At 45.8% G+C, this 10,674-nt stretch overlaps 1 protein-coding gene across 1 annotated transcript in view; it reads left to right on the top strand.

Annotated features, from left to right (window-relative positions):
* Window positions 1–7,915, top strand: part of IL4R (interleukin 4 receptor) — an 11,103-nt gene extending 3,188 nt beyond the window's left edge. The window contains exons 2-12 of the mRNA XM_010144884.1: window positions 659–800; window positions 1,646–1,800; window positions 2,871–3,025; window positions 3,622–3,778; window positions 4,526–4,625; window positions 5,214–5,283; window positions 5,415–5,491; window positions 5,595–6,302; window positions 6,459–6,933; window positions 7,072–7,225; window positions 7,872–7,915. Of these exons, the coding sequence (XP_010143186.1) occupies window positions 659–800; window positions 1,646–1,800; window positions 2,871–3,025; window positions 3,622–3,778; window positions 4,526–4,625; window positions 5,214–5,283; window positions 5,415–5,491; window positions 5,595–6,302; window positions 6,459–6,933; window positions 7,072–7,225; window positions 7,872–7,915 (2,237 nt within the window). The remainder of the gene's footprint in view (window positions 1–658; window positions 801–1,645; window positions 1,801–2,870; window positions 3,026–3,621; window positions 3,779–4,525; window positions 4,626–5,213; window positions 5,284–5,414; window positions 5,492–5,594; window positions 6,303–6,458; window positions 6,934–7,071; window positions 7,226–7,871) is intronic.
* The last annotated feature ends 2,759 nt before the right edge of the window (window positions 7,916–10,674 follow it).

Raw genomic sequence — 10,674 nt, 5'->3', positions numbered from 1 at the left:
GAAAGAGACTGTAAACACAAACATTGGGAGTGCAGAGACTTGGGGCTTTTCTGTACCCGCTTGGTGCCTGGAACAACGTGACTAAATCTCTCCAGGTCTCCAAACACTACTGTAAGAATATAAAGGTGAAGACAGAACAGGAAATATGGAGTGAAATTAAGAAGAGGTGTACACTAGATGAAAGCCTGTGGCAGGAAGATCTTCTAGGCAATGGGGAACTGCTCTGGGAAGCTTAGAACCGTTGTAGACAAAGCACAAGTACATGCCTGCAGTAATGATGATCTGATTCTGCTAATTACCTGATTTTGGCTTCTGAACCTTTTGTAGTAACACATAGCATGATGCTGGTTTATAGTTAATTGATGTGTTTTAGATAGAGCTTTTAGAACCAGATTTTCTGTGCTTGGAAGACTGTGTTGGGCGAGTTGTGCCTTTCTGTTTCAATATTACTATTGCAGACTTCCTTCTTCTCCAAGACCACAGATGTTGTCTCCAGAAAGGTGGAGATGTTTGGTGACACGCATCTCTTTCCATTTACCCAGAACACAAAAAATAACAATGCTTTCACCTAATTTGTAGGGTATTGGTAGCTCTGTTTAGATGAAAAAGTTTATTCTTTTGATTCTTTTGCTTATCACTGTGTGCTGCTTCTCCCTAGTTATGGCTGCAGGACACGTACAGGAATTTGCATGCTTCACTGACTATGACAAAGAGCTGGTTTGTCACTGGAAGGTGCCTGCACAAACAGATTGCTCCAGAGAGTTCCTGCTCTATTACTGGAAGGATCTTCTTAATCAGCCGTAAGTGTTTAATAAGATGTTACATTATCGTTGTTGGAACTTCGTGTATTCGGTGGCCATTATCCACCACGGGCATCTGGGGCAAAATGTAATCCGGGTGCTTATTCTTGCCGGGAGGAAGGTGGGCTGCTGCAATTAACGGCACACTCTGTTCGGTGGTCTGCTCTTCTGCAGACCTCTGTGCACTCTTAGTCCGGAGCAGTGATCAAGTCCTACTTAGTAGGACTCTCTTTAAGTTTACCCAAGCTTCACTTCATGCAAAATTTTACCTCCTTCAGGAGCAATCTTACCTGATTTACCAGTCTGAAGCCAGTGAGAAAGGTACCCTCCCCTGGAGCCCAGGCAATCGTCTCTGTATACAGTCTAGCTCTGTGTTCAAGCACAGACTGTTGTCCCTGTTCTGCAGCAGGTCCAGTCGTCATCTCCTGCAAAGGAAGATGCATCTGGGCTGTCCTGTGCTTCCCCGTATGATTTCCTCAGACAGACATCCACAGACTTCGTACACTGTAGCAAACCTGTTCCTATACTAGCAAGCTGTAAATCCGCTCCTTCAGAGGTTGAAGTGTGATGAAGGGTGTTAATTTTTCCTCTTGGGATCAGTCCTTAGCCCTTCTGTCTTCGTTTTTGTGATACAGATATTCAAGGGGTGTTTGGGGAGGGTGGGGTTTTGAGGATTTGAGAAGAGCTCAGTTTTGGTTTGGATTTTTTGGGGCTAGGTTTCTAGGAGCTGAGCTTGTTCGTCTCAGATTTGGTTAGCTTTACACATTGGGAAGCTTGGTTTCACCTTTTCAAGATGGAGCGCACTCTGTCTCAAAACGTCACATAATTCTCTGCCTGTTTTTCAGGAATGAAACGTGTGTCCCTGAGAACGGGAAAGACAATTTAAGTTGCACTTGCACAATACATCCGAGTTATTTTGTATCAGGCCTCACCTATGTTCTAGATCTACGGATCAATGGGACCAATATATGGAATTACAGTGTTACACCGTCCCTGGTTGGTAAGAAACTGTTTTCTTTGTCACCAGGTCATTTGATTCCAGGCTTGCAATCCTAGCTAACTCCTCATTCATGTCACTGGAAGACTTTTTCCTTACCAGAGGTGAAAAGTGCCACACTGGCTTACATGCAAAATCCATTTGGCTTAGAAACCTGATTGTGGAGTAGATCCTTAAAGAAAGAGCAAAGTGATGGGGCAAGCAGAGAGTGATTCTTCGTGTAGCTGTACCCTCTCAGCCGCCAGCCAGCAGCAGTTTGGGGGCTTAGATGTGTCTTTACTGCATCTCACTTGTGGCTGTAGAATTCAAGGATGAAGAGGAATGTGCTACTTCCAGTTTCTAGAAAGACAGTAGGCTGTGCCAACTGAAATTCCTTCCATTCCTGTCTCCGTCATATCCTGATTTTTCACGCTAATTGAGTCATTGCCCCGAACAGAGAATGTTTTTACAGTAATTGCTGTTGGATTATAACAACCCATGATAAAAAGTTAACGACTCTGCTCTTTCATAGGACATAGTGTAGATGCAGTTTATGTCTCACTATAGGCACCTAGTTTGTTTAGGATAGCATGCTTGTTTGCAACACTTGTCGCCTCAGACACTTGGAGAAATCACGTAGCTGAGGCAGGCATTCATCTGCATTAATGAGATCATCAGAATACTTGATCATCGCTGCTGCTTATCAGCAGAGTGAACAGGAGCTGGCATCAGTTTCTGAGAGACAGGCAGCCAGGACAGCCTGGCTGCGAAGTTGTCAGAAGCTCTGCCTCACAGCACGGCGTGCTATTGTGGCAGCACAGGCTGTTCCCATTTTCCAGGCTGAAAGCTGTGTCCAGCGCACCAGAAGGTTGACTCTGCAGCTTGTTCAGCTAGCTTGAAGATTCAGTGCTTGTTAATTATTATCTTGCAGTTGCTCTGACTTGGCCTCTACATCCTTATGTTGCAGTGTGGTGAAAAGGGCTAAATGCATTGACTGCAATGAGATTCTGGGGTCTGGTGAATGTTTCTCTGCTTCTCTCCATCAGTGCTTTCCCATTGCCGTGTTCTCCTTAATTCTATTTTTTAACATACAGTTAAGCCAAGGCCCCCCAAAAACCTTGCCATTGCGAAAGCTGAAAATGGTAATTTCAATCTGAGCTGGGAGGAGGGCTACTCTCCTGCATCCATGCTCTCTGGACAGCCAGTCATCTATGAAGTGAAATACTGGAGGAAGCAGCACCCAGCAGAGGTAAGAGAAGTCTCTTCATGTTCTATCTCTCCAGAGCTTTCAGGTTTAAAAAGTGCTCTGAAAAGTTTGTGAAACCATTTCACGAATAATGGTGTAAGGGCCAGCAAGGGCTAGTCCACGATGTTCCTGATCACACACTTGCTGCAGGTCATATTGCCCCAAGATTGTTCAGCTGGGCTTTAAGGGAATGAAATTCTTTCCACTGCCAGCCCAAAATGGTCTGTTGCACATGGTAGACAAGGCAGAGATTGAAAATGCACTGCTTCAGTTCCCTGAACTCCGACAGACATTGGGAACTGGAGGCTGCTCGTGACTCCATGGCGCAGTTGAGGCTTTTCAGACACACTCCTGAACAGTCCAGCACTTCAGGGCTGGGCTGCTTCTGGTAAGGGAAGAACACGTATGGTGGCACGTCACAAGTACCACCCAACAAAATGCAGCATTGCACACAGCAGATCAGGTACCCTGTCATTTCATTTGCTGACGTTCATTTGTGACAGGTCACTGAAACACACAGCACTGTTATTACTAAATCGCTGCCACTACCCCTTCACCTCGTAAAGAAACCAAAGTGAACATTCTCACTTCCTTTTCAGGTTTCTGTAAAAGCAATTAACTACCAGGCAAAAAGCTTTGAAATTACTGGAAGCTCCTTGAGGAGAGGCTATGATTATGTTGCAAGTGTAAGGTGTAACTATACAGACTACCAGGGCTACTGGAGCGAATGGAGTGGAGAAGTTGAATTTCACTATGGTAAGTATTGTAACCAATAAAAGCATGGTATAGTTTTATAAACCATATCATATATAACCCACTGCTCTCCTCTCAGAGTTATGGAATCATCGTCATCATCCTTTTGAAGCCTTCTCTAAAGGCTTCCAGAGAGACTAAACGTAGAAAGACAGCTCCTGAGGAAACTAAGGAAGAGAAGACCGAGGGGAGTTGGGTTGTTTAGCCTAATGAAAAGAGGGCTGAAAGGGGATCTGTTTATTCGCTATAAATATTTCATGAGTTAGACACCAGGGAAGGAGAGAGGTATTTGAACTAAAGAACGATGTTGATGTGAGGGCAAGTGGGTATAAATGAATGAGAGAGATTTTAGGCTGCAAATTAAGCAATACATTAACTGTCAGAGGGCTGAGGGTTTATAAAAGACTCTGAAGAGCAACAGAGAGGGCCAGAACTGTAGCTGCACTGCAGTGGAAAAGATAATGCCTTTTAAGGGACTGTGTGACAGGTTTGTCCCTGGAAGAATGGCCTCACACTGTGCATGGGCTCTCCCAGCTCTGGACACAGGCAGTAACTGACTGCAGTACCTGCACGCCACACACCATCACACTGGTAGCTGTATATGTTCTGTGGTTTATCTGCTGGAGGCTTTATTTTACATCCTCTAAAGGAGCTTTTTTTCAGGCGCAAAAGAAAAGTAACGAATTTGGTGTTGCCAGTACATGTATTTTTAAGCTCATGCCCATGTCAATGTGTATGTTTGTTTACCAGATTACCACCTAACAGCTGAAGACATTCTGCAGATGGCGGTTCCCGTATCCTGCATACTGATCATGGCAGTATCGGTCTTTTGTTACTTCTGTTTTACCAAGTATGTATCGTACTGTTCACAGGTTTTAGAGAGTGGCACAGATAACAGAATCGCTATTGGTTAGCTGAATCTAATGTTTTGGTTTTTCTCAGCACCTCTATCTCTCTTTCTATGAACAAAAGTTTTGTACTTACAAATCAGTTGCACTCTGTCACGTTCTGAATAGGTAACTGGGTATTTTCTATTAACCTTACTAGCATGGGCTTGTTACAGCATCCAAACCAGGCTGCACTTACGGGGTTTTTCAGTTTTGGACCCCAGTCTTTGCTGGAGTTCCAGTACTGATGGTTAAATATCTATTTATTTTTAAATTTTAGTGGTAATGTGGAAGTGGGATCCTATCTGCTTCATACATCATTTCAAACATGGTTAGAACAACATGTGACTGTGGTTGTGCAGAGCAGTCATGTACTAAACATAGAAACATCTTTGCACTAATTTAGGGAAAAGCAGCACTTGGAAATGCACAGAACAAGCACCTCGTGTTGCTGCAATGAAGATGACTAAGGGGGGGAGAGGAATGGAAGAGGGAAGTGTACTCTGATGAAGCTAAAATGCAGTCAAACAGTTCTAATTCTTCCCTTACAGAGTGAAGAAAGAATGGTGGGATCAAATCCCAAATCCAGCAAAGAGCCATTTGGTTGTAAAAAATGTCAAGGTAATTCAAGGGCTTTGCAAAAAATACTCTTTTCTGATCACCTGAAGTAGAATATGAAATAAGTGCTATTATCTGGCTAGTGCAGAGGATGCTACATATAATTCACGTGTCCTAAATCTCATTCGTATTAGTTTTCAGTTTTGTGCTACATCGATGAAATGAAGTTCCCTTTCCATGACTTAAAGCAGAGTCATATGGAAAACAAAATGTAAGTAGGATAAAGGGAAAAAAATCCTCTGCTTTACAGCACAGTGTAATGTTTCCCATTGCACAAATATTAACTGTCTTTTCCTTTTGACTTCCAAAAACAGCAGTTGCAAGAATTGTCTTGCTCAAAGTTTGTCAAGCCAAAACTTCATGGCAAGAGATAGCATCAGAAATGTTGAGAAACCTTGCAGTTGCCACAGCAAGTCTGGAGAGTGGCTTCCAGAAGGCAGCAGTGCTGTTTTAACCCCTGAGACAATTCTGGTTGAAGAGTCTGTAGAAATCTGTGAATGTTTAACAGACATTGAGACTGAGAGCCAGGAAGAGACTAGTGACCAGCTCACCATGTTTGAGCCTTGTGAGAGCAGTGTCGGGGCTTTCAGAGAGCACACCGAACACAATGATGCACTAGCTACCCTGTTTATGGGTATCCTGGCAGATGAAAACGACATGCAAGACAATAAAGAACCAGGCATCCTCACAGGTGAGAGTAAAACCTTTGAGAAACTTGAGTCAGAAAATCCGTCACAGCAAAATCCAAAGGAAGGTGCAGCCCAGAGTCAGCAGCCACTTGGTATTTCTCATGCAGTCTCCCTTTTCACCAAAGCCTGTCAAGATGACTATGATTGTACAGCCAGCAAGAAGTCAGAACAATCAGAAGAGTCCTTTGAATCTGGTTATCAGAGCTCCGGCACAAATTCTGCTTCTCTGGATGCAAGAGACCTTCAACATATGGTTCAACAAAGCCTTTTTCCATGCAGTTCCGAAAGTCAGCATGACTCATGTGTCCCAATCCAGCAATCTCCAAATAAACTGTCCTGTAGGAGCAAAAAAGACAGAATAAGCAAGCCTGCACACAGAAATTTTGATACCCTTGTATCACCGTCTATGGGGCTGTGTAGCTCTCCTTATAAGAGCTTTGACATCCTTGTCTCTCCATCCATGGAGCCCTGTGGTTCTGCCTACAAGAGCTTTGACACCCTCATCTCTCCATCCGTGGAGCTTTGTGGTTCTGCCTACAAGAGCTTTGACACCCTCATCTCTCCGTGCGTGGAGCCCTGTGGTTCTGCCTACAAGAGCTTTGACACCCTCATCTCTCCGTGCGTGGAGCCCTGTGGTTCTGCCTACAAGAGCTTTGACACCCTCATCTCTCCGTGCGTGGAGCCCTGTGGTTCTGCCTACAAGAGCTTTGACACCCTCATCTCTCCGTGCGTGGAGCCCTGTGGTTCTGCCTATAAGAGTTTTGACACCCTCATCTCTCCATCCGTGGAGCCCTGTGGTTCTGCCTACAAGAGCTTTGATGGCCTTGTGTCTGCATTCAAGGAACCAAGTAGCTCTGCGTATAAGAGCTTTGATACCCTTGTGTCTCAGTCTATGTCTAACAGTAGCTGGACTCTATGTTTTGAAAATATGTGCTCCTCACCACCTTTGACACAGTCTTCAGAGACACCAGAACTTAGCTGCAGAGATGAGATGCAGCAACCCCCTAGCAATCGGCCATGTTACACCAACTACTGTTCTTCCTGCGCTGCGCTTGATTTTCCAAACAGCTGTTCAGAACGTACTGATTGTCCCTCTTTCTCCACACATGCAAATGATAGTGCTTCAGCTTTCCCACCAGAGGAAGAAATATATAAGCAAGTGATATATCAAAATGTTCAAAACAAAGCTAATATAATATCTTGCCCCTTTGGACCTCAGCCATCTGGTTATCGACCTTTTGATAACGCAGTTAAATGTAATGGTACACACTGTGACAATGACAGTGAGGTTGTCTCTAGGTCGCTATATGGACCCTTCATTCGACTGTGGTACAACAACCTGAGAGAAACACCTCCAGACACCATAATCTGTGAACCTGACCAGAGAACAGGTGACCATGTGTGTTTGATTGTCCCAAGTTTAGCCTCTAGTGACAATGTCACACAGACCAGTGATGGCAGCCTTTGGATAATCAACTGTAACGAGCTGTCTACTGATAGCAAAGATGAAAGTACCTGCAGAGATGAACAGCTGTTGCATATACTAGAGCTGAACAGTCAAGATTTTAACAGCAGAGAAAGAACTGTAAAGGAGGAAAACCCCAGCAGCTTTACCTGTACTGCTAAAGGAATGCAAGAGAGCGGCAGTAACAGACTAAATACCGACCTTCACTGCCACATGCACAACTGCTTGAGGAACCTTGTAAATGCAACGTTACACAGAGAGGTGGAAACGCCTGCGATAGGCAGCAGGTGTGGCTCAACCAGCTTAGCAGAAGCAGCCCTGGACAGCATTGGGCTGGACTTAGAAAGAAAAGCTGGAGAGCTCCTGGTCTCGGGCAAGTTGTCATCTGCTCTTTTGGTGGATAACCCCTGTCCTTCTGATTCTCACATCATTCACAGTGAGGGTTCCAGACTGGTACCTGCAGTTAAAGAAAGACCAGTAGAGCTTTTGAGAGAAAACAACAGGAAGAATGGGGGAAAAATGAAACTTGTACAAGCCCTTGCCCAGGAGGACAACTGCTACATGAAGGTGGCCTAGCCACGCTTGCCAAGACAGAACCAAACCAGTCTGTGGAAATAAACTCTATGGCAAATTGTAATGTTGTTTGTTCTAACAGTCTTGCCTGAAGTGAGGGCTGTATGGTTCAGCCAGGGATCCAGTGGGTTGTAACACTCATCCCTGCTGCAGGGCTGGCCGTGGTGTGTGATGCAGGCCCTGGGGGACGGGAGGGCTTGGTACCTAACAGTGGCAGGTACAGCACTCTCAGGGGCGCGAAGCCAGAGCTGTTGTTCGTCTAGCCATGACTGTTCTCTGAGAGCAGCGGCTGATTCAAGGAGTTCTCAGCACAGCTGCTGCGGTTATTGCCCTGGCTCTGCGTATTGCTTGGGAAGCAGGAGGTGATGGGCAAGGTGCTGACACACCTGAAAGTGAGGCGTAGATGCAGGACAGAGGGGAATTGACTGACTTGGACTGACAGCGTCACGCAGCTTCTGTAATTTCTTTATTGGGGGGGAGGAGGGAAGTCCTGGGTGCCTAGCCCCAGCTCAGGGTATTTGTTTCTGCACTTGCTCCGTCAAGACCTGAAATAAAGATTACTGTCATTTGGGCTTAAGCAATGCTGCTATTCTGCAAAAGCAAGCAGAGTTACTTCATACTTCTACAACTGTAAATGGAATCAGACATTTCTAAGTAGTGTTTTCCCAGAGAGTTTATCCATTTTGTGGTCAGACTTCCTAAACATATGGAGATTTTTTCAGCTTCTTGTTCTTGCCCAGTCATAATGGGAATTATGCCTGCAGCTCCCATAGGCAGCATATGCTTCTTGTTGGATAATTTTTCCAAAAGTTTTACTCCCAGCTCTGAACTTTCCTAGGGCATTATCATATATTTTGGTAAATTCCACCCTAGTATGCTGGCAGTGGCACTAAAATCTATTTGTGTATTTTCATTATTTGGAAAATGCCATTCATAAGGAAGAAATCGTATTGCTCAATACAGAAACTAGTTTAAGGTGTTTCCTAAGTGAGATTTTTTTGTACTGCAGATCTCTCTTCCAGGTTAAGGTTGGCCAGGGAGTAGAGGTATCTGTGCGTCCATTTTGCTGTGGTAGAAAAGGGTATGTGCACCCTGGAAGGAGACTGGCAGTGCACCATCTGTCTTTAGATGTAATAGCTAATTGCACAGGCACTGGTTTGTGGCTCACTTTCACTAAGGTGGTGGTTACTGAAAGCTCTCTACTGCTTGTAGCCAAGGTGCTCATGAACATGTTACTTGTTTTTACTGAAAATATCAGGTTGAATTTTATTTTCGCTCAGGTGAGGTTTAATTCTATCAGAATTACTCTTTCTTTGAATGAGGTCAGTGTGTCACTGCTGTAGTTGACATCGGCACAAATTCTGTGAAGAGGGAGGGCTGTGAGGGGGACAGATGAAGAGGCTTTCCAGGACCCATCAACCAAACCTGCACTGAAATGGTGGAACAGGAAGATGCACTGAACTGTGGTCTGCCTCATGAGTAAGCTGACTCACTTCCTTAAATCTAAGCAAAGTCAAAGTTTAAGCCAACTCCCACAGCTAGTTATTGCAGCTACCCGGAATGGGTTGCTCACAGATGACGGTGGTGGCACAGGCTGTTATGGGAGGTGCAGGGACACCAGTGCTGCTTGCTTCTCCTACTGCTCCTGCACTCTCCCTTGTGCTCTTCGTGAAGTGCCGCTGGAAGGGTTGTGTTTGGCTGGAGCAGCCGGGAGGGGTCTGCTCAGGCCAGGACTGGAAGGCTGTTTGCTGCAGCACTTGTCTGCTGAGCCCCAGCTTCATTCCACCTTTCCCTGGCTTTTTCTTCTTCTGCATAGCTATGCCCTGCTGTCTGCTCATTTCTGTTGGATGGCTTCCTGTGCATGGGTGTTCTTCCCACCCTCTCCCTTTGGTATTTCTGTAACTCTTGGAGAAGGGGGAGCTGTTCCTCTGTCTTTGTGTGAGCCAGAACTGGTGATAAAGGCCGGGTCTGGCTGGGTGACTGGCCAGCTCTCCCCTGTCCGGCCATACGCACAGTGCCTGACTGCAGTGGGAGCTACGTTTGTGTTCTGTCCCCCACTGCCTCCACTTTTGCCACCTGGAGCTATCGCCGAGCTATGGAACGCAGGTGGGTTTCAAAGGACAGGTTGCTGGCCTGGGGTGGTGATCTGCCTGGAGCTGTAGGAGTTCTGACTGGGCGCTCTGACAGGGCTGCCGGCGAGCCGTGCTGACCTGAGCCTCGCCTCCCAGCGACCAGCCTCTGCTTGGAACAGCACTACCCTCCTGGGAGAGGAACGTCATTCCTGAAGGTTGGGACCCTCCAAGCATGTCGTTCTCAGCTAGGGGGGCTCCTGCCAGCACAGAGAATTCCTGATCGTAGTAAATGTATTCTCAGTTTGTTTTGTAAGACTGCAGTGAAGGCGGAGGCCTGTCCCAAGTTTTAGACTAGTTACAATCCATTTAGGACTCAATCACTGCACCTCCGCATCTTTCTCATCTGGCTGCCTACCAGGTATTAGCAGCCTGCCTCACCACGAGTGAAATGGGTTCCTGAGAAAAGCATGTGCGTTCCCAGTTCAGGGGAAGCTAGTTCTGACACGCTGCTTTTCCTCTTTTCCTCAAGAGAATCCTTGCCTTTTTGTCTTTCTTGTCCTTCTGGACAGCGTTAGCTCCGTGGAAGTATGCACCT

This window comes from Buceros rhinoceros, unplaced genomic scaffold (genome assembly GCF_000710305.1).
Source record: "Buceros rhinoceros silvestris isolate BGI_N320 unplaced genomic scaffold, ASM71030v1 scaffold5341, whole genome shotgun sequence".
Taxonomy (NCBI): Eukaryota; Metazoa; Chordata; class Aves; order Bucerotiformes; family Bucerotidae; genus Buceros; species Buceros rhinoceros.
This window is presented reverse-complemented; position numbering and strand designations above follow the sequence as displayed.